The sequence below is a fragment of the Ipomoea nil genome, unplaced genomic scaffold (genome assembly GCF_001879475.1).
Source record: "Ipomoea nil cultivar Tokyo-kokei standard unplaced genomic scaffold, Asagao_1.1 scaffold2219, whole genome shotgun sequence".
NCBI classification, from domain to species: Eukaryota; Viridiplantae; Streptophyta; class Magnoliopsida; order Solanales; family Convolvulaceae; genus Ipomoea; species Ipomoea nil.
The window spans coordinates 74,905-98,782 of NW_017618647.1; the positions used below are offsets into that span (position 1 = coordinate 74,905).

A 23,878-nucleotide genomic window follows, 5' to 3' on the forward strand; every position below is an offset into this window, starting at 1 on the left:
CAGCAGGTAAACCGGGCAGATCTGGCCGTTGAAGAACGCGTCCAACAGTTCGTGATTGTGGTCGCCGGAAAATTTCGAGCTCTGGTTATGCATCGCCAGACATGAGCGGAGAGGGATTGGAGAGACAAAATCTTGGAGGTGGTGGCGGTGCATTCTTGATTGGCTCTGGCTTTGATTAATTCTCAATAATTTCGCTAAGTATTGTTATTATTATTGTTGTGCAGAGTTTGTTGGTTGCAAGTGTTTTATTGCGGTGGAAAACACAAGCATTCGCCGTAAAACATGGTGGACTCACCAGAGGAGAATAAAAAAGTAGTTAAATGACTAAAATACCTTCATTATTTTACTTGTTAATATTTTTCGGTCACAATTCGGCGGTAATTTGATCGGCGTGATCAAAATTGATAGAAATTACATAGTCAAGGTACTAAATTAACATTTTTGAAAGTCAAGTGTTACAATTAACACAACTCCAATAATCAGTGGATCAAAATTGAAATTTTCTCTATTACCTAGTATAAGATGTCATTTGGCACTTTGCGGCGGACTTTCGGTCATTTTGAGAAGCAAAAGCTAACTTTTCTTCTTCTTCATTTTATTCTCCTCATAGCTGTAGTAGGAAACAAGGGTGATAAGACTATCTTCAACTATTCTATGTACAAAAAACTTAATTATTGTTGTTTAAATAAAAATAAAATAAATGGAATTTAATACTTTTGAGAAAATAATTTCATAAGAATGGTCATGAAGACAAATCTAACTCGGGGTACCCACACTCTATAAAATCGATTAATTACCTACAAAGGATCGTAGGATCTTTGTAACATTAGTCTCTTAGAATTTTAGTTCCTACGTAGTAAAACATAAAATTATATATATATATATATATATATATATATATATATATATATATATATATATATATATGTGTGTGTGTGTGTGTGTGTGTGTGTGTTAGCAAATAGAACTTTTAAGCGTTCATTTATTTAGCTAAACGAACATAAATGAACAAATTTTATAGCTTGATTTATAAATGAAGAGAATCTGAACATTTGTAGGCTCATTTGCTAAGAGTTCATGAACAATTTAGTTTGTGTGTATATATATATATATATATATATATATATATATATATATATATATAGATTTAAGATCATATGAGAACATCGGCTTAGGTGAGAATGTGAGAACAAATCGTGTGCATCCATCTAATATTTTTTAATGGTCTAGATTAGATTAAGTGTGTGCAAACGCGCATTAAATGTGTGCAAACGCGATTAAGTGTGTTTGCGCACATTTAATGCGCGTTCGCACACACTTAATCTAATCTATACCTTTAAAAAATATTAGATGGATGCACATGATGTGTTCTCATGTTCTCACCTAAGTACATGTTCTCACGGGAACCCTACCCTATATATATGAACAATCATATAGGAACCTATCTTTAGGTAGGAACCTAGGAACTCATCATAGTCATTTATTTAGGGTGATCAATGGTTTAGATTAAAACCTATTATTTAGGGCTGATTTTTATTTATTTTAGGTAGTTGGGGGTATTAAGGGTATTTTAGTGCATATATATATTATTTATTTATTTAATTATTTTAATTATACAGAGTTAGAGATTGATAGTATCCTAAATTCCTAATTCCTAAGCTCTATTATCAGTAAACCCTTTCATAGTACAGTCCTTATGCATTACGCAGCCTTTGCCAAAATTATGTAGATTCGTTTAAGAACTCTCGAATCCCCACCTTCACTGCAACATTTCATATTGCCTGAAAACATAAGCATATGACGAAAACGGTGTCGTCGGAGGCTGCATAGGAGAAGAATGTGATGGTGAGCAGTTCCGATGGAGTAGTGTTCGAGTTGTCGCACCTGATGATGATGAGGAAATGATTCGTACCCCTTCTTAATTGATGTAGTTGCAGTAGATTGTTGGTTATGTTGGTCTCTGTGTTGTCTTTCATTTGTGTTTTTAGTATAAGGTTTCTCATTTAGTTTCCTTCTTTAATTTGTCTTTGTTGGTGGGTCTTGGTTTATCTTATTGTAATCTTCTCATTTTGAGAGTCTCTTCAGAGCACAATTCAATTGCACACCAAAATGTTTAACATCTTTTCCTACACAGACTAATTATGCAAATTATGACACATACAATGTAACCTAAGTGCACACAGTCAACCCAAGTGCACATCCTAATCTATAAACCCAAGTGCATACCAATTTGTTTTACATATTTTCATCCACATACTCATTATTTACGTTATGCACACACAGTTTAACTTAGGTGCACAACATAGTCTTTAACATCAATCTCGTTTTGGTGCATGCACACATTCGTTAACCTAAATGCACATGGTATTTCGTATATCAGTTTTCTTGAATATCATGGCTCAAACTCGTTGACCCAAGTGCACACACATTTCTATCTAAGTGCACACACAGCACAATCGAAGTGCACACCAAAATGTTTAACATCTTTTCCTACACAAACTAATTCTGCATATTTTGGCACACACAGTGTAACCTAAGTGCACACAGTCAATCCAAGTGTACACCCTAATCTATCAACCCAAGTGCACACCAACTTGTTTTGCGTCTTTTCATCCACTGCACATACTCATTATTAACGTTATGACGCACACTATTTAACCCAAGTGCACATCATAGTCTTTAACACCAATCTAGTTTTGGTGCACGCACACATTCATTAACCCAAGTGCACACATGATATTTCATATATTAGTTTTCTTTCTAATTCTACAAATTATGGCACACACAGTGTAACCTAAGTGCACACAACAGTCAACCCAAGTGCACACCCTAATCTATCAACCCAAGTGCACATAGTTCAACATAGGTGCACACCAATTTGATTTACGTCTTTTCATCCACGCACTCATTATTTACGTTATGACACACACCGTTTAACGCAAGTGCACAACATAGTCTTTAACACCAATATAGTTTTGGTGCACACACACATTCGTTATCCTAAGTGCACACAGTATTTTGTAAACTGCTTTTGTTTTTCATGCATTTTTAGTTCGAACCGAGATGGTTGACGCCTCATTTGAGAGTAATTAAAATCTAAATCCCTAAATCCTAACATCTAAAATCCCTAACATACATATCAGATGAAAAATGTGGACAAGGACAAGAATGGTACTCCGTGAAGACAACTTCTAATTTCTGAGATGCACAAGGAAGCTCAATAATAGCAGGTCCGAATTTTGGGCTGTGCAACCTGGGCTACTGCACAGGGCCCCAAATTTTAGAAGCTCAATATTTTATTTTTACCTAGTTAGTTTAGAAATAAAAATTAAAATTTTTTAATTAAATTTAAAAGGTTTTATAAAGAAATGGTAGGAACATGTATTTATTGTATTTTAACTTTGAGGTCTAAGGTTCAAAACTTGTGCACACTATTATTATTATTCCATAATATGTCTATTTTTACCTGTGCGTTACACGAAAAAGATTTGTTATAATCTTTAAATTAAAACAATGAATATTATATAGTGCAATTGATGAAATGAGTTTTATCGATTATGTTTTTTTTTATGTTATCATTGCTTGAATTCGAGCAAATAATTGCCAAATTATCCGTGCAGTGTGCGTGCGATGCACGGATAATTTTTTTTTGTTATATATTTAGATAATAAAATTACGGTATTAGTTTTATAGATTTTAATTTTGGTAGGGCCTTATTTATTTACCCGAACAGGGCCACAAAAATCTAAAAACCGGCCCTGAATAATAGTATGGGTGTAGAGTCACAAAAGCACGTCCGGAGGATGTTTCTTTATTGGGAAAAATCTGGTTGCCTGGCTGAGTAAAAAACAAAATTCAATATCGCTCAGCACTGCAGAAGTTGAGTACATAGCTGCAGGCAGTTGTTGTACACAACTGCTTTGGATGCGTCAAATGCTGTCCGATTACGGGTTTGATCAGAAAAATATGGTCCTCTTCTGCGACAACACGATTGCGATCAATATATCTAAAAATCCGGTCCAACACTCCCGGACGAAGCACATAGACATCCGTCATCATTTCATCCGTGAACTAGTTGAAGAAAAAGAAATTAAGTTAGAATACATTCCTACTGACAAAAATCTTGCAGATTTATTCACGAAACCATTAGACAAATCCAGGTTTGAACTACTTTGTGCAGCTCTCGGAGTTTGTACGATTAATGTCTAAATTCTCCAGCAGGTATTTTTTTTTTTATTTTTTTTATTTTTTTTTGAACTAACTGATTAATTGGTTTCTGTTACCAGGGACAAAGGGATATGAATTTGTTTGGGATTATTTAATATTTCCGGTCTTACTTATCTATTTATGAATTACTAATTTTTCCTTGGGGTGTTTTATTCTTCATTTTTTTCGGATGTCTCATGCTTGCATCTAGAAGACTAATTCTAGTCAAACACCATCAATCTCTCCTTTTTCCACTCATCTACAAACCTATGTATATCATTATATCTATCCTAGCCATCAACTCTCTCACGCCTTTTCAAGTTAGACATCAAATCAACCCATTACTTTTTGTCTCTCTTGGTCTTCCTCTCTAACCCGAGATCACCACCATCATATTCATCTCTTCACCTTCCACTATTGTTGCTCTCTACAAGCTACACCCATGGAAAATCCATTTCTCACCTACGTAACTCGATCCGAAAGAGCCAACCTATTTCGAAAAATCATTGATGCCGAGTCTCCCTTATCTCCTGAAGCTACCGATAAGGTTCTTGCAACAATTAAATCAGATGGGTTTCTACTGGAAGGGCTCACGGACAAAGAACAGAGGCAAATGCTTGCTCTAGCTCGCCATATCTCAGCCACACCTTAGCCGTTTCCACCTGTGTCAGCCGCTGTCCCAGATTCCACTCTTCCCGGTCCAGCGTCTCTTGCCTCATCTCAGACAGTGGTACTCCCTGCCCTCTCTTCACCTTTAAACACATCTAGAAAAATTGATTTTGATGTATCTTTGCCTGATCAATTTGTGTTTCCCATATCTCATGATGTTTTTGATGTTCAAACTCTGCCTGTACCTGGTGATCCTTATGATCCTTTGACTCACAATTTACCTAGGGAAAATGTTGATTTAGTTGCTTTATCTGACTTAGTAAATTCTTTGCCATCTGCGTTTTCCATTCGAAATGTTGCCCAACATGTGTCTGTTCCAACTGTATCTTGTTCGGCCTTTTCTATCCCCATTACTATTGCTGCGTTTAAAAGTCACTCTGATCCTGTACCCATTCCTGTTTCATCTACTCAAGAATCGGTTCCCATTATCTCTGTTCCTATTTCTAAATCTTCCCGAAAGGGAAACGAGAAAATCTCTGTTTCAGGTATTGCAGAAAAGAGAGGATTGTCACAGTTGGATGATGTTGAAACTCAAACTGACCGTAAACTTCAACGGATGAGTTCCACATTGCCACCCAGAACCACTCGGTCAAGAGCCCAAGTTGACACACATGTTGTTCCTACGCCATCTGGCTCCAAATCGAAAGGATCAAGCAAGGTCTACAAACCGCATCTTCTGTCTCCCGATTTATTTGCTGTTTGGAAAACTCATGTCAACCGTGTTTTCATCGTCGAAAAATCCATCAATGAAGAGGATTTGGCTGCCAAGTGCAATATTATCCCGTTGTTACGTGATCAAAATTTGCTTGCCTCTCTACGCCATATTGGTCCCTACTCCACATGGTTGACAGCAGAATTTTACACAAATTTGACCTTGGACACATTCACTGAAGGCTCAGCACGATTTCATCAGGTTTTCATTCGTGGCACTTGGTATCCTTTCGGGCCTACCGAGATTAATGCATATTTGGGCACACCAAATCATCCTGCTTCTCCGGATCCTAATCCTCACTTGTTGGCAAGTGCACTCACTCATAATAAAGTGGTTTCATGGCCGAGTGATGGAATTTCAAGCTTGAAGCTCACAACTGTCTACTCCGTTCTTCTTCGCCTTGCATCGGCAAATTGGTTCCCGGCAGTCCGTCGCCACCAAGTACCAGAACATCTAGCTGGCCTTCTATACAAAATCAGGAACCGTCTTCCGTTCAACCTCGGCATGGTTATTTTCTCTCACGTAATATCTTTTTTGCAGAAGAAAGAAACCAAAGTCCATCTCCCATTTCCGTGTTTGATTTATGGGGTGTTTCAGGATCATGGTTTTAAGCCCTATAAGGAAGAAGTGATTACAACTCCTGACAATGCTTACATTTTTTATGATTGACTTACACAACGGGGCCATTATGATGATCGAGCTTCACTTGATCAGCTTCCTGCTATTCCACCTCCAGCGCCACTGGTTTCTGCGCCAGCTTCATCTACTGACACTGCGTCAGCTTCTCGTCCAGGCTCAAGACTGGTTCCCAAAGAGCCCCCAACATTGGTTGCTCGTAGGCAGATTGTGCTCACTCTTGAGGCCTCTATTGCACAAGTTCAACAGTCAGTCACCTCTCAACAAGTCACCATCTCTGGCCTTGCAAAGCTTCGTGATGCACAGCTCGAAGAAATCACTCGCATGGAAGCTATTCACGCTCGGGTTTTAGCTGACACTGGAGCTGCTTCCTCGGATTCTGACTCTGAAGATGAAGAAGATGATTCAGACTCGGGCACCCGTCTGCACGGTAACTCTAATCCACTATTTGATGTTCACCTTCCTTTGTCATTTATTTGGCAAAAGGGGGAGTATTACGGTTCTTTTTGGATGAAATCTTCTACTTTTTGGATGACTACTGTTTTTTTTGGATGACTATGGTACGGTTTTATTTGGCAGTGTTTGTTGGTATTGGTTAGTTTTGGAAGTGTTAATGCTAGTCAGTATGGTAATAATGGACTTATATTAGTTAGGGGGAGTAATAGTAGTGTTTGGTGCTCCAAACTAACTGTATGGATATTTTTGGTATGGTATCTCACATGCACAAGTTAATCGTTGATATGGTATGCTATGTTTTCAATGCTTATGTGTGTGATTCAAGAATTGAAGATTTCCAATTAGGTTCTCTACTCACAAATGGTCCAAAAGAATTTAATTTGTTATTTTTTTATGTTATGTTAAGTACCTATACTAAGGGCTATAAATAAAATTTAAATTGATTCTTGCCCAAAGTATTTGATACTCAAGTTTTCCAAATAAAATGCCAAAGGGGGAGATTGTAAGTGTAAAATAAATTTACACTATTGGCTATTTTATTGGTTTTACTAGATTTAAATTAAATTAGTGTTGTTAGCTTAATTCTTTTATGGACCATGTGAGTATAAAATTAGTGGCCAGCATGCAGTGTATAATTAAGTCTATGGTGAAGCATTCAAAGAACAAAAATGAGTGGTTGTGGCTTATTCGAACAGTGGAAGGCTAAGGAAGAGGCTACAATTGAGGATCAAAACAAAAGGCTCATGAAGCACTATAAAAACATACTGCTCGAATGAAGACATTGCCAATTTGATTCTTACACATTGCGAGAGCTATCCTGAATTTACAAAGCTATTTTATGTTTTAATGTGATTTATGATTTAATTCTTAAGAGTATTTAAATTGTACTACATGATCAGTACGTGGTACTGCTGAAGCAACTTGTGAAGATTGTTCGGGTATTCGTGTGTCAGTCCTGGATAGGTGTTAGAAAGAGTGGTAGTGGTAAAGGCTGGAGGCCGTCTTCATTTACCTCTTGTAATACTCCTTTTGGTGAACATCTATAGTGGATTGGGCAGACGTGGGTTGCCCCGCAGACGTAGGAGAAGGAGCTCCGAACTGCGTAACAATTTCTTTGTGTTTTTAATTTACTTTATGCTTTCTGCAGTTATTATTTATACTTGCATAAACAAGTTTAATTAATTAACTAAATTGGTGCATAACTAATTAACAAGTAAAAACACATAGTGTTGGTCCCGATAGGGTGGTGAAAGTCTAGAGGGGGGGGGGGGGGGTGAATAGACTTTCAAGCTTTTTCCGAAATAAATAACTCTTTGGTAATTTCAACTCTCAGTAACAAGTAAATAGAGTTAATTTAAACTGCACAGCGGAATAGGTAGTATGTAAAGAGTTATGCCCAAATAATGAATTAAATACGCATGTAAGATAGAATAAAGTAACAGAGGTATCTTGAATATATAAAGAAGATGGTTCACTCAATATATAATAACAATATTCTTGTAAATAAATATCGTATCACGTCGAACGTGTGACGAATGTTACATGCAACACGTCAAACTTGCTTAGAATAAATCACTATTTAAGCTCGAGAAGTTTGAGTCACATGCATACGTGAAAGCACACTAAACCCGAACGATTAAGATTGATTGTGAATAGTAAATGGGTTAGTCGGATAAGATAGATAGATAGAGCAAATTATGTAAGTGCGGTATGTAAATGAGAGAGGCAATTTATAGTGGTTCGGAAGTGGCGTAATCTTCCTAGTCCACTTTTCTCCTTTTGCGTCTAGGAGAAATTCACTATTTTTCCACACACAGTTACAATAGTGAATAAGCGCTACACAAGCACTTCTTCCGGATGTTTTGCACACAGCTACACCCAACTCCGAGTGTCTCGCACACAGCTACACTCAACTCCGAGTATTTCGCACACAGCTATACTCAACGCCAACTAAGTGTCTTGCACACACCTACACTTAGCAACTATGAGTGTTTTGCACACAGCTACACTCACTAGAGTATTTTGCACACAGCTATACTCTTTTTACAATTACAAATACAAAGGTAATTGTATCTCTCTCCAACTAGATTTGAGACTATTCAGACTAAGTCTCTAAGAATATTTGAGCACTTGCACTTTTTGAATTTTCGTGTGTATTGCACTTCTATCTTGTGTCTATCTTGTTCACCTCTGCTCCACACGCTGTTTGTCTTCAAGTCTTCATGGCTTTTTATAGGCAATCAAATATATCCGTTGGAGTGGGACAATTTGATATTTGAATTTTGAATCTTCATAGCCTGATATTGTTGACAATAGTAGGTCTTCAATTTGATTTGATTGTCAACTTGCCTGACAAATAATATTTTATCACAACTTGATTTTCTAGTTGTTTCTTAAAATATTATTTTTCTTGTCATATTGAATATCCAACGTATCTTTGAAATAAATTCATGTGATAGAATTTATTTCTAGGATAAGTTTTTATATTCATGTCTTCATAAATATTTTACCGTTCTGATCAAATGTCTTTCAGGCAATTTTGGATTCTTGTGGCATGTGGGTAGACTTGGAATAAATTCCTTCGAATTAATCCAATTTCTGATCATCTTGCTTCTTTGCCACATTGTGCTCCTTTGACTTGAACATCGTGCTTCTTAACTTGAACATTGTGCTTTTCTGATTTGGTCACATTGTGCTTCTTTGGACACATCGTGCTCCTTTTGATACATTGTGCTTCTTTTGAGCATTGTGCTCCTTAGCACACATTGTGCTCCTTAGCACACATTGTGCTCTTTAGCACACATTGTGCTTGTCAGCACACATCATGCTCCTTAGCACACATTGTGCTCTTTAGCACACATTATGCTTGTCCGCATCGTGCTCTTTTGGTAGCATTGTGCTCCTTAGTACATTGTGCTCTTTTTAATACATTGTGCTCTTTTGGTAGCATTGTGCTCTTTGGGTAGCATTGTGCTTGTCCGAAAATTTGACTTGTAAAAAATAAATCCTTGGGGGGAATCGATCTCAGGTGTAATCGTTTTGAATAAAGACTTCTACCATTTCGCCGTTAGGCTCATTCGATCATTCTTTGCAATGCCATTCCTTTATGCTTCTTTCTCGGATGAATACTCGTAGGACCAAAATTAATTTCTCAAATTAATTTTGTTCTTCCTATGGTAGATTCCTTTTGACTCGATATTCTGATTTATGATGCTTGTACTAAAAGACCTAAAAACACAGGGGATCTAAAGTACATTTGGCTCATCAAAACTTACAAAAATATTCCTATCAATTTTCCCCCTTTTTGATGACGCCAAAACCTATACTCAGTCATTTGGCTTGTCTTTTAAAAACAATTATTTTTCAAAAGATTTTATTAACTTAGACATAGCCAAGACGAGTTTAACATTTGATTTTGACTCTAAGAAAGGTATTTTTAGCAACTGAAATTCCTATTCGCATTTTTGGATTTTAATAATAATGAATTTTTGCATTTTTCCAATTTATGCGATTTGATACAATCTAAGCTAAAAATGTTACCTTTCAAGACAAACAAAATAATAATAAATAACAAGGAAAACTTAATAGCATCATAAACAGATAATTCGAATCATTCCAACTTGTTCCAAATTGTTCATGGGTTCATGTTTCTCGTGGACCATACAAAAACAAATGTGACAATCATACAAATCATCTAATGACTTTTTTTCTCTTCTCTTTAAGCACATGATTTATATGTTTTTGAACATCAATGAAATTGTCACTAATGGCATAATTGTTGCATACCTGCCCAACTGAATAATAGTTGAATGCTTCGATGATGTTGTTCCCAGGCAGTATACCTTCTTCATACCATATGATGCATTCTTCTAGGCTTCTTCCATTTTGTAGCTCGGCATCATTGACTTTGATATAGTCCTTTAGAACCACGATCATCAAAGCTCTAGCATAGCTTTGGATTCTTCTGAAATTCTCGTTTGAAACCCACAAATTTTGATCACTTGGACCACTCTTCTTCATACCCTTTGGTAGATTATTCAAAGTCACCAACTTTGGCATTTCAACTCTACCATCTCTTGGTGTGGATTCCAAATAGAGAGCTGCACGGTTATACCAATTAATTTGCTCAATATTTCCACCTGCACAAACAATGTCACGAAAAGAACGGTTAGTGGTATTTGCGCTGCTTGATCCTCCTGGACTGCTAGCCTCACCACTACCGAACCAATATTCTAGTCCTCCTCTTCTAGCAACATTTCTGCCAGCAGATCTGCCTCCTCCACCTCTACTACTGCTTGTGCCAACATTTCGGGTGGCCATGGCAGTCATCATCATCTCAAGCATGCCTTCCAAATGACTGAATCTCTCTTCCCCCTTTTTGGCGTAATCAAGGAGTGTATGAACCGATTCACGAAGAGATGAAATAGATTCGGAAATATTTTCATATGATCCCCGAAGGCAGCCCACTTTGGTGTTGACGGAGATGAGATCCGTGTGGACATCACTAATCTGCTTCTCATGTTGATGAACAACATTGAGGATTCCTTGGCTTTGACTCACGGCAATTGCTTCATTTGCCTTTCCAGAATTCTTGAGGATTTGAGAGAGTTGGATGTAGAACTCATTGAGTTGCCCCTTGACATTTGTATTCAGTCCTCCAACTTGTCTCTCAAGTGCTTGGTGGGTGTCGATCAAATGTTGTTGACTCCTCCGATTTTCATCAAAAGATGCTTCGAATTTTCCACCTTGAGTATTGACAACATGATCTACATGAGTGTAGATGCCTTGAAACATGCTTTCCATTCGGTCAACAAGGCTTAGTACAATTTTCTCCAGATTTTCCAATTTTTCCTTTGAGGTTGTGCCATCAATGTCTTGCTCTTCTCGGGTTGTGGGAACACACCTTGCTCCTTCTTGAGCAGAATTGACTTCAAGCATGTGAGATTGTGCTTGATTTTCCACTTGATATCCTTCTCTTTCCGGTGTGTGTAACACGTGCGTGTCACCTTGTGCACTTTCTGCATGAATGGATTGAATTTCCTTCGTGTGTTGGCTAGCTTGCATGGCATTTTGATCTTGACTTATTTCAGTGAAATTCAAAACACTCACATCATATAAACCACTGTCCATTAAATGTGCACCACATGTGACATTTTCTTCTTCTACATTCCTTGTGACAAATTCATCAATGTCAACTAAGAAATCGTCTTCCGTAGGCATTTCTCCTTGGACTGTGACATCAACAGTAGCTTCGGCCAACTTAGCTTTTAATTTATTCACAAATATTCCATTCACCGTAGACATCAAAGTTGCATGGCCAACATCAAAGTTACCAATCCAATTCAAGGAAAATATTTCTTCTTCTTGCATACTCGGTCCTTTTGTCATCAAATCTTGGTAGGAACCAAGTCTCCATTTTCTCCAATTTAGGACTCTTCGGTATTCACTCACCAACACCAAATCAAGTCCATCAACTTGATGAATCTCCTCATTCAACATTGTTTCCAATTCGGCAATTTGGGAAAAAGGATTTATGAAACTTTGGCTTGTATTTGGATTTTGACTTATGGTTGGATTTTGGCTTGTGTTTGGATTTTGGCTTGAGGTAGGATTTTGGCTTGTGTTTGGATTTTGGCTTGAGGTAGGATTTTGGCTTGTGTTTGGATTTTGGCTTGAGGTAGGGTTTTCATGGGATTGAGTTGCGGGTTGAGAGGATAAACCAAGAATTTCTACAATTGGCCTTTTCCTAGCAGGAATGCCTCTCGGTTTCCTTTTTCTCTTGGAGTTCAAATCAGTTGATTCTTCATGATCCTTAAACAGTATCCGGTTACTTCCAAAAGGCTTTCTTGATCTCATTGGTAACCCTTTCATTTTTATAATCTCACCAATAAGCAAACCGAACCCTAGGATGCGATTGAACTTCCCATTCCTAATTTTCGCACCTTTCACAAAATGTGCAATCCGGCTCAAAATGAGTTTACTCCAGCCACCCCTAACTCCATTCATCACAGCAAGCAAATATCCAATTCTCACGGGTGATATATTCTCCATACTATTCAATTTGCACAATACACATTTATAGAGAATTCTAACTAGCATCTCATACTCATGCTTCAGGTCAGATTTTTGACCAGAAATATTTGGTTCGAGAGAAGCATTCTCATTCCGAATTTCTGACCAAATTTCCATGTGATCATATGTGTGAACATCTAAGTCCAACAGTGGTTGTTCTGGACTAGATATAGGCAGTCCAAAGGTTGTGTGCAACTCTTGTTCATCAATGGTGATGAGAGTTCCATTCACGGTGGACTCAATGGTCCATCCAACAACCTTGGCATTCATATAAAAATCTGCTACATCTTCATCATAAAATCCTGAGTATGGATAAGAACATAACCTCATGAGATTACTTTGTTGAAGTGCATGGATGATCTTTTGTGCAAGATGAGAGTTCTCGGCTTCTTTTAGAAATCCTTGAGGGTCAAAACTTCCTCCGGCCTTGATTCCAACTGCTAGCTTCGAGAGGTTGAGTTGTGTAGAGTGTTCTTCATTCGGTTGAGAGCTTGAATCTCCAATGGCAGCCATAATGTGCTTGGTATTTTTAGAGATTGAGGGATTGAAGATTTTGAAAGAGGTGAAGATTGAGTGTTTCGGCTATGGAAGGTGAAAAGATTTTGAGAGTTTTGAGTGTAATAGTGGCTCTTCCAACCGGTTGGGTGGAAGGGAGGTGTCTTTACACAAATATCCTCACAACTTAAAATTTGACTTTTAATAAGTGAGGGGTATTTTTGATATTCCAATAGCTTCCAACCTTTGACCTAACTGATAGTTAGTTTAGGTTATATATTCTCCATCCAATTTGTCTGCTGATGTGGCGCCAAAAATTTAGATATACTCGGACTGATTTTACCTGAAATAAAATTCATAGAGCACTAAATCTGTTCCGAAAATAATATGTGCATATATACATGTTTTTATGTAGTTGGAAGAAAGAAAAAGAATTGATTCTTTTTAGACAATTTATTGTATACAACTACCATAAAAAGGTGTTCTCATTTAAGGTAAAAACCATCATCATACTATCTTGTCACTCTTAAATGGTAAGATTGTGTAAATCTTAATAATTTTTATTTGTGTAAGAAGTAAATAGATAGATACACGGATAGACATGCATGCAATATATGCTTTTTCAACATTTAATGTAGACTTAAATATGTAGGATGTGACAAATTTGCATGTGAGACACATAGGCACGAAAGAGATTTAAATAAATCAGATAGTAACGAATTTTTCAGATAAAAAATTTGAGCTTTTAATTTAAATAGAGTTTAGAAACTTAGCTCAATTCAATCATGCCCATCTCGTGTCTTAATTTTGAAAATCTTGATTCACACAGAGGTTTTGTGAGAATGTCAGCTATTTGATTCTCGGTCGGGATGTATTCAATTGATAATTCCTTCTTTTCGACATGATCCCGGATAAAATGATGTCTCACATCAATGTGTTTTGTTCTTGAATGTAACACGGGATTGTGTGTTATAGCTATGGCACTTGTATTGTCACACAATATGTTGACATTTTCACAATTCACGCCATAATCTTTCAGCTGTTGTTTCATCCAAAGAATTTGCGCGCAACAACTCCCAGCAGCAATATATTCAGCTTCGGCTGTACTTGTGGCTATGGAGTTTTGCTTTTTGCTAAACCATGATACCAATCTTCCCCCTAAGAACTGGCATGTCCCTGAGGTACTTTTTCGATCGATTTTACATCCTGCAAAATCTGCATCTGAGAAACCAGTTAGTGTAAAATTACCTTCTTTGAGATACCATAATCCCACATTGATTGTTCCTTTTAGGTATCGGATGATTTTCTTGGTAGCAAGAAAATGACTTTCTTTTGGCTTTGACTGGAACCTGGCACATACTCCCACTGAATAAGATATATCTGGTCAGCTTGCAGTGAGGTATAGTAATGATCCAATCATTCCTCGATATTTTGTTTCGTCAACGTCCTTGCCTTCATCATCTTTATCCAATCTTAAAGATGTGCTCATCGGGATCTTGATTGAGGATTTTCCATCTTGACCGAATTTCTTTATAAGATCTTTCGTGTATTTGGCCTGATTGATGAATATTCCTTCATTGAGTTGCATTACTTGTAAACCAAGAAAGTAGTTCAACTCTCCCATCATGCTCATCTCGAACTTATTCTGCATTAGCTTGGAAAATTTCTCACATAAAGTTTTATTAGTACTACCAAAGATAATATCATCAACATAAATTTGTACCAATAAAATGTGATCATTTTCTTGAATTCTAAACAAGGTTTTATCAACAAGGCCTTTTGTAAAACCACAGTTAATTAGGAACGTTGATAGAGTGTCATACCAAGCTCTCGGTTCTTGTTTTAACCCATATAACGCCTTCTTTAATCTGTAGACCTTATTAATATCACCTTTTACCTCAAAACCAGGAGGTTGCTCAACGTAGACTTCCTCTTCAAGTAAGCCGTTCAAAAATGCACTTTTCACGTCCATTTGATAGACAGTGAAATTTTTGTACGCGGCATAAGCTAGAAATATTCTGATGGCTTCCAGTCTTGCAACGGGTGCAAACGTTTCATCGAAATCTATGCCTTCTTCTTGTGAATATCCTTTTGCCACTAAACGTGCTTTATTTCGTATGACAATTCCATCCTCATTTGCCTTGTTCCGAAAGACCCATTTTGTTCTAATTACATTATAATTTTCAGGTCTTGGAACTAATTCCCATACGTCACTTCTTTTAAATTGATCAAGCTCTTCTTGCATTGCATTAATCCAATCTGGATCACTTAGAGCTTCTTCAATGTTTGTGGGCTCCACCTGAGAAAGAAAACAAGAAAATAAAGTATGTATATTTGAGGACCTTGTTTTTACTCCTTCTCGTGGATCTCCAATCACTAGCTCTGGAGGGTGATTTTTGAGCCATCTCAAGTCAGGTTGTAGGTTGCATGGGCTTTCCACGTTTCCTTGCTCAGTAGGTAAGTTGGAGGTAGACACATTTTGCTCATCAGATTGATCTCCAACTTGTGTTTCAACTTGAGAATTTTGACTTTCCACGTGGGGATCTTCATTGACTTCCACGTGTCCTTCACTATTGCAATCAATGTCCAATTGCTCCATACCCTGTATAATTTGATCTTTGAAAGATATGTCAGTGTCATTAAATGACTTTTCAACTTGACAACTTTCCTGATCATTTTTGTTGCTCTGGGTTTTCTTCTTATGAGCTTCATCAAATGTAACATGAATTGATTCTTCTACCACCATTGATTTCTTGTTCAATACTCTGAATGCTTTGCTGGTAGATGAATATCCTAAAAATATTCCTTCATCTGCACGCTCATCAAAAGTCTTTAGATATGTTTTACCATTATTAAGAATAAAACATTTGATGCCAAAAGTATGGAAATAATTGAGTTTAGGTTTTCTCCCTTTCCATAATTCGTACGGAGTCTTATTGTAAGACTTGTGTATCAAGCTTCGATTTTGCGTGTAGCAGGCGGTGTTGATTGCTTCAGCCCAATATCTTTTAGGTAGTTCGGCTGACGTAATCATCACTCGTGCGGCTTCTTTTAACGTTCTATTTCTTCTTTCGGCTACACCATTTTTTTGCGGTGTACGTGCGGCAGATAATTGATGTAGAATTCCTTGAGAATTGCAGTAGGCTTTAATTACTTGATTCACGAACTCTGTTCCTCGATCAGTTCGGATTTTTGCAATTTTCAAGTCTTTCTCGTTTTGTAGCAGCTTGAGTAGTTCTGGCAACTTTTGCTCGACTTCGTTTTTCTTTTTGAGAAATATCGTCCATGTGTACCTGGAAAAATCATCAACAACAACTAGTGTATATTTCTTACCACTTAGACTTGCAGGGTCTACTGGACCAAATAGATCCATGTGTAGTAGACTCAGCGGTCTTGTTGTAGATTCTTGGGCTTTGGATTTGAAAGATGACTTGATTTGCTTTCCTCTTTGGCAAGCATCACATATTTGATCTTTCTTGTAGATAATGTCGGGTAAACCTTCAACGAGTTTGTTTCTTGCTAGCTTGTTGATTGTCTTGAAGTTTAAATGATTCAACTTCTTGTGCCATTCCCAACTTGTTGCGTGTGAGTTGTTTGCTAGTAGGCACACTGATTCTTTTGTTGTGTTCCAATCCACAACATACATATTTTTCTTCCTTATTCCTTCGAGCACAACTTCTCCCGAGGAATTATTCTTCACTTGGCACTTGTCTTTGAAGAACTCTACTAGATATCCTTTGTCACAAAATTGACTTGTACTCAACAAGTTGAATTTTAGACCTTCAACAAAGGATACATCTTCGATTTTCAAACCATTTCGAAAAATTGTTCCAATTCCTTTTGTTATGCCGTATCGTTCATTTCCACCGAATACGACTTTTGGTCCTTCGATATTTTTAAGATTCACAAGACTAGATTTATTTCCAGTCATGTGTCTAGAACATCCACTATCGAAGTACCAAACTTCCTGCAAACAAATTAAACATTTTTAGGTACCCAACTTGATTTGGGTCCTTGGGTGTTAGTCATTTTTGGTACCCAAATCCACCTTGTACTCACTGATCTAAGTTTAGGTGATTGGTAACCATTAAACACATTATAATCATAATTAATTTTTGAAAACAATTTTTGTGCCGGTTTTTGAAAATTGACTCAATTTTTTGGCACGTGGGAGGTAGATTGTTTGAGCCTATGATAAGCATTAAATCTGGACTTAGTCCATGGTTTAATATTATCAAACCAATCTTGTCTAGGGGGATAAAATCTCTCTGCCTCAATTCTTGGATTCCTTCCCATTCTCCTATGAGGGCTTTGTGCACTAGACTCATTGGTGTATTTCCATTTAGGAACAAACTTTTGCCTTTTTGTATACTGTTTAGGCGAAATATTCGGCCTAACAGTATTAATTTTGACATTTGTTTGGTAACCAATTCCTTGTCTCACTGTGCTTTCTTGACATTTAACAAATTTTACTACTTGGACTTTATTATTTAAAGTAGTAGTAGAATTGGCCAAGTTCTTGGAGGCTTGAGAACACGATGGATCATAACCGAGTCCGGTTTTATCACTTGAGGGTTTTTGCATATTTACCATTTTGTCCATTATTTTGGATGAATGTGTAAATGTTGCTATAACCTCTCTAAGGTTGTGTTCTCTCACTTCCCTTGATTTACACTCTTCTTGAAGACAAATAATTTTATCTTTCAAGTCTTTCACTTCAAGTAGAGCATTTTGCAATTTCTCATTTATTTGATCTTTTTCGAGAATCAAAAGATAATTGCGCTCTTTGAGTTGAGAGTGAGTGTCCATTACGGTTTGACATTCTTCCATTAAGTGAAAGAAGGACTCTCTAGAAAATGAAGAATTGACAAAATCATAAGAGTAAGATGTTACCTCATTTTCTTCATTTCCATTTGTCATAAGACACATGTCCTCGTAGGGTGAGTTGTTGGAGATGCTCATGCAAAACATTGCATTGTCATCCTTTGAGGTGTCACTTTCATCACTTGAAGATTCTTCTGACTCACTTATCTCAAGTGGGTCACTAATGAGTGTTTTTCTTCTCTCCTTTGTGAACCTTTTATCTTTGGGCTTGAATTCTTCCTGTTGAGAGTTAGAGATATTCGTATATTGACTTTTACTTACCTTGGGGTGTGGACAACTTGCTGCAAAGTGTCCAGGCTTTCTACAGTTGTAGCATAAATTCGAATCTTCCTCAACAATTTCTTTTTTCGAATTCTTTGTTGCATTCCACGATTTCCCTTGTGGATTTTTCTTGTAGTTGCTTCTCTTCATGAATTTCCTAAATTTCTTGACAAAGAGAGCAAATTGATCATTAGGTAATAATTCAACATTTTGTACTGACCTTGAGGTTGATGGTTGCTCGGCTATAAGTGCATTGTTCTTTTCTTCATGATCTTCCTCTAATCTTGATTTCATCTCAAATTCATAAGCTTTTAGATCACTAAAGAGCTTATCGGTCGATAGGGTTTTTAGATCCCTATGATCTCTCATGGCCGTGACCTTCATGTCCCATGTAGATGGTAGACCACGTAGAATTTTGAGTGAGATTTCTTTTTGATTAATATATTTTCCAAGATCATTAATCTCTCCTAAGATTTTGCAAATCTCGTTTCCATGTCGGTAATATTCTCGCCGTTTAGCATTTTGAAATCCTCGAATTTCTTTAATGCTATAGTGAGCTTATTATCTTTTTCTTGTTCGTCTCCTTCACCAATTTGAATGAGCGTTTCCCAAACTTCCTTCGCGGATTGACACTTTCGAACTTTTGGAAATATCGTGTCATCGATAGATTTAAACAAAATATCCTTGGCAATATTGTCCAAGTTATTTCTTGTTCTATCTTCACGAGACCATTCCGCTTTCGGTTTTGGAATGTATTGTGGAGTGTCACTTGTTTGTACGGATGAGGTGTTGACTTGCAAAATCTCAATAGGACCACTCGTAACCACTTCCCACATTTCATCATGTAATGCGGATAAATGTACCTGAATGCGAATTTTCCAATCATCAAATTTTTCTAAAGAAAACAATAAGTTTTGGGCAAGATCATATCTCTTTTCATCATCTTGATTTTTCGAGATCTGTCTAGCAGTCAAAATTGAATCAAATAGACAACCGCTCTGATACCAATTGTTGGTCCCGATAGGGTGGTGAAAGTCTAGAGGGGGGGGTGAATAGACTTTCAAGCTTTTTCCGAAATAAATAACTCTTTGGTAATTTCAACTCTCAGTAACAAGTAAATAGAGTTAATTTAAACTGCACAGCGGAATAGGTAGTATGTAAAGAGTTATGCCCAAATAATGAATTAAATACGCATGTAAGATAGAATAAAGTAACAGAGGTATCTTGAATATATAAAGAAGATGGTTCACTCAATATATAATAACAATATTCAAGATTGTAAATAAATATCGTATCACGTCGAACGTGTGACGAATGTTACATGCAACACGTCAAACTTGCTTAGAATAAATCACTATTTAAGCTCGAGAAGTTTGAGTCACATGCATACGTGAAAGCACACTAAACCCGAACGATTAAGATTGATTATGAATAGTAAACGGGTTAGTCGGATAAGATAGATAGATAGAGCAAATTATGTAAGTGCGGTATGTAAATGAGAGAGGCAATTTATAGTGGTTCGGAAGTGGCGTAATCTTCCTAGTCCACTTTTCTCCTTTTGCGTCTAGGAGAAATTCACTATTTTTCCACACACAGTTACAATAGTGAATAAGCGCTACACAAGCACTTCTTCCGGATGTTTTGCACACAGCTACACCCAACTCCGAGTGTCTCGCACACAGCTACACTCAACTCCGAGTATTTCGCACACAGCTATACTCAACGCCAACTAAGTGTCTTGCACACACCTACACTTAGCAACTACGAGTGTTTTGCACACAGCTACACTCACTAGAGTATTTTGCACACAGCTATACTCTTTTTACAATTACAAATACAAAGGTAATTGTATCTCTCTCCAACTAGATTTGAGACTATTCAGACTAAGTCTCTAAGAATATTTGAGCACTTGCACTTTTTGAATTTTCGTGTGTATTGCACTTCTATCTTGTGTCTATCTTGTTCACCTCTGCTCCACACGCTGTTTGTCTTCAAGTCTTCATGGCTTTTTATAGGCAATCAAATATATCCGTTGGAGTGGGACAATTTGATATTTGAATTTTGAATCTTCATAGCCTGATATTGTTGACAATAGTAGGTCTTCAATTTGATTTGATTGTCAACTTGCCTGACAAATAATATTTTATCACAACTTGATTTTCTAGTTGTTTCTTAAAATATTATTTTTCTTGTCATATTGAATATCCAACGTATCTTTGAAATAAATTCATCTGATAGAATTTATTTCTAGGATAAGTTTTTATATTCACGTCTTCATAAATATTTTACCGTTCTGATCAAATGTCTTTCAGGCAATTTTGGATTCTTGTGGCATGTGGGTAGACTTGGAATAAATTCCTTCGAATTAATCCAATTTCTGATCATCTTGCTTCTTTGCCACATTGTGCTCCTTTGACTTGAACATCGTGCTTCTTAACTTGAACATTGTGCTTTTCTGATTTGGTCACATTGTGCTTCTTTGGACACATCGTGCTCCTTTTGATACATTGTGCTCCTTAGCACACATTATGCTTGTCCGCATCGTGCTCTTTTGGTAGCATTGTGCTCCTTAGTACATTGTGCTCCTTCGGTAGCATTGTGCTCTTTTGTGGACTTGTAAAAAATAAGTCCTTGAGGGGAATCAATCTTGGGTGTGATCATTTTAAGTAAGGATTTCTACCATTTCGCCGTTAGGCTCATCCGGTCATTTTTTGCAACGCCATTCCTTTATGCTTCTTTCTCAGATGAATACTCGTATGACCAAAATTAATTTCTCAAATTAATTTTGTTCTTCCTATGGTAGATTCCTTTTGACTCGATATTCTGATTTATGATGCTTGTACTAAAAGACCTAAAAACACAGGGGATCTAAAGTACATTTGGCTCATCAAAACTTACAAAAATATTCCTATCACATAGCATTTATATTTCAAGTGTTACGGTGCAATTCCAATTGGTATCAGAGCCTATAGACTTAATCTATTAGTCTATCGATCTGGCGAATCCGTGCATCTTGAATTTATCTCTTCAGCGGCTCTTTTTATTTTTAAGTTTATTGCTTATTTGTTTGATCTCACGGGGTATTGAGTTTTGCAGAATGGATCGAACTAAAGCCATTCCCCTGTTGACTGGCGACAACTACGCATATTGGAAGGCGCGCACCCGTACGCATCTAAAGGCTCAAGGGGAAGCTGTATGGCAGTCTGTGGTGTCAGGATGGACACATCCCACTAAACCCAGTTCCAGTGTTGATGGAACAGAAGTCACTAAACCAGAGACTGAGTGGACTCAAACAGAAATAACCAATGCAGGAAATAATGACAAAGCCTTAGACACAATTTATTCTCTTATGCATGAAAGCCAGTTTTCAATTGTTGCAGGTATTCCTTTGGCTAAAGGTGCTTGGGAAGCTCTTGAGTCTACATACGAAGGAACTACATCGGTAAAACAGTCAAAGCTGCAACTGGTCCAGTCAGAATTCGAAGAACTGCGCATGAACGAGGATGAGACAGTCATCGACTTTCATACACGCATACAGGAACTGGCGAATCGCGCAATGGTCCTTGGTGAACCATTCTCGCAAGAAAAACTTGTTAAGAAGATACTGAGATCTTTACCGCCCAGGTTTCGAATGAAAGTCACAGCCATCCAAGAGCATGATGGCTTGGTGAAAAAATCTGTTACTCAGCTAATGGGAAATCTTAAAACATATGAAATGGAGATTTTAACTGATTACACGAAAAAAACAAAAAAAAATATTGCTTTTGCCGCTGAAGAAAATAATGTTGTATCCGATACAGATGAAATTAGTGATGATACAGTTGCGTTCTTAACTAAACAGTTTTCTAAAATTTTGAAACAGGTATCCAAAAACACTCGCAACAGAAATTCACAAAAGGGAGAAACGTCGTTCAAAACTGCACCTAGGACAGGGGCGTCAAACGATAAGCAGTCTGTCTCACGTCCAGGACAGTCCAAAGAAAGATCCAAAAATAAAGGCATCAAGTGTTATGAATGCGAGGGATTTGGGCATGTACAAGCTGAATGCGCCACCTATCTTCGACGCAAAAAGTCTATGTCAGCCATTACTTGGAGCGATGACGAGCCCGACGTTGAACCAACTGGGTCAGATGTCGAAGAAATTTCGGGTAATTTTGTTGCATTCACAGCACGATTTACTGACAGTTCAGAACCTGTTGAAGACTCAGAAGGTGGTGACTACGTCTCTGCAGAAGATGTGGAACAAAATGTTTTATCTTTTGAAGCTGAATTTAATAAGTTGTATCCCAAATGGGAAGCATTAAGAAAAATGAACTGCAAACTAGCTAGTGAAATAGAGATTGTAATGAATGCAAAAAAAGTATATCAAAATCAAGTAGCTGATAGGAATGTTTTGCTTAAAGAAGCAGCAGGTCGAGAAGAAAGACTACAACACGAAGTACAAACCGGAAAGGTACTTCTTAAGGAAGAAGCTGACCGAGAAGCAAAACTCCAACAAGAAGTTCAGAATTTGAAACAGGAGCTCAGCACCTACAAACGACAAATCCAAATGATGGATACCACTTCAACACTCGATAAGATTCTTGATTCCGGCAGGAAAACTTCTGCAAAATTTGGCTTGGGCTTTACTGGCAGTAACTCCAAAGATAAGACTGTATTTGTCAAAGCATCTGGACCTGATCCAAATGACATCCCTGAATGCAGCACTGTGAAACGCTCCTATGGTAAAGTAAACGTACATAAGATGAGTTATAAGCTATATAATCCTATTTGCCACTATTGCAGGTTACGCAGACATACCAGACCTGAATGTTACTACTTCTACAAAGATCAAAGGATTGAGAAGTTCAGGCACAAGAACATTCACCCGTTCACAAAACAAATTTTGGTCAAAAAGGCTGATTATATATCTTTTGTTTCATTTCATACTAAAAGTGCAGGACGAGAAGAGAAATGGTATTTTGACAGCGGGTGTTCCCGTCACATGACAGGGAATGTAAAATTCCTGAACAACGTCAATATCGGTAACGGTGAAGTTACTTTTGGTGACGGTGTCAAAGGTCAAGTGACTGGCGTAGGCACTTTAAATGTAACTGGTTTGCCAAAACTGGAGAAAGTGTTAATTGTCCGTGGACTTCACGCTAATCTTATTAGCATAAGTCAATTGTGCAACAAAAACTGGAACGTGTGTTTCACTAAAAATAGCTGCAGTGTGATGGACAACACAAATCAATGTGTCATGGAAGGTAAACGATCAACTGATAATTGCTATATCCTAACAAATAATGTGCTATGTTGCAGGACCAGCGTGAATGAAGATGAGCTATGGCATCAAAAAATGGGTCATCTTAGTTATAGACTTCTCGATAAACTTGTAAAAATAGAAGGTGTTCGTGGGCTACCAAAGATGAAAGTATAGTCACCTATCTGTGGTGCCTGCCAAGCTGGGAAACAAATCAGATCAGCTCACCCTGCTCAACACACCAT

The 23,878-nt window shown here is 37.3% G+C and overlaps 1 protein-coding gene across 1 annotated transcript; it reads left to right on the top strand.

The window, feature by feature from the left end:
• Positions 1-4,648: 4,648 nt before the first annotated feature.
• Positions 4,649-6,822, top strand: LOC109150201. The gene is made up of 4 exons (XM_019298118.1): positions 4,649-4,753; positions 4,859-6,094; positions 6,302-6,653; positions 6,803-6,822. Exons 1-4 carry the CDS (start codon positions 4,649-4,651, stop codon positions 6,820-6,822), a joined length of 1,713 nt encoding a protein of 570 aa, XP_019153663.1.
• The last annotated feature ends 17,056 nt before the right edge of the window (positions 6,823-23,878 follow it).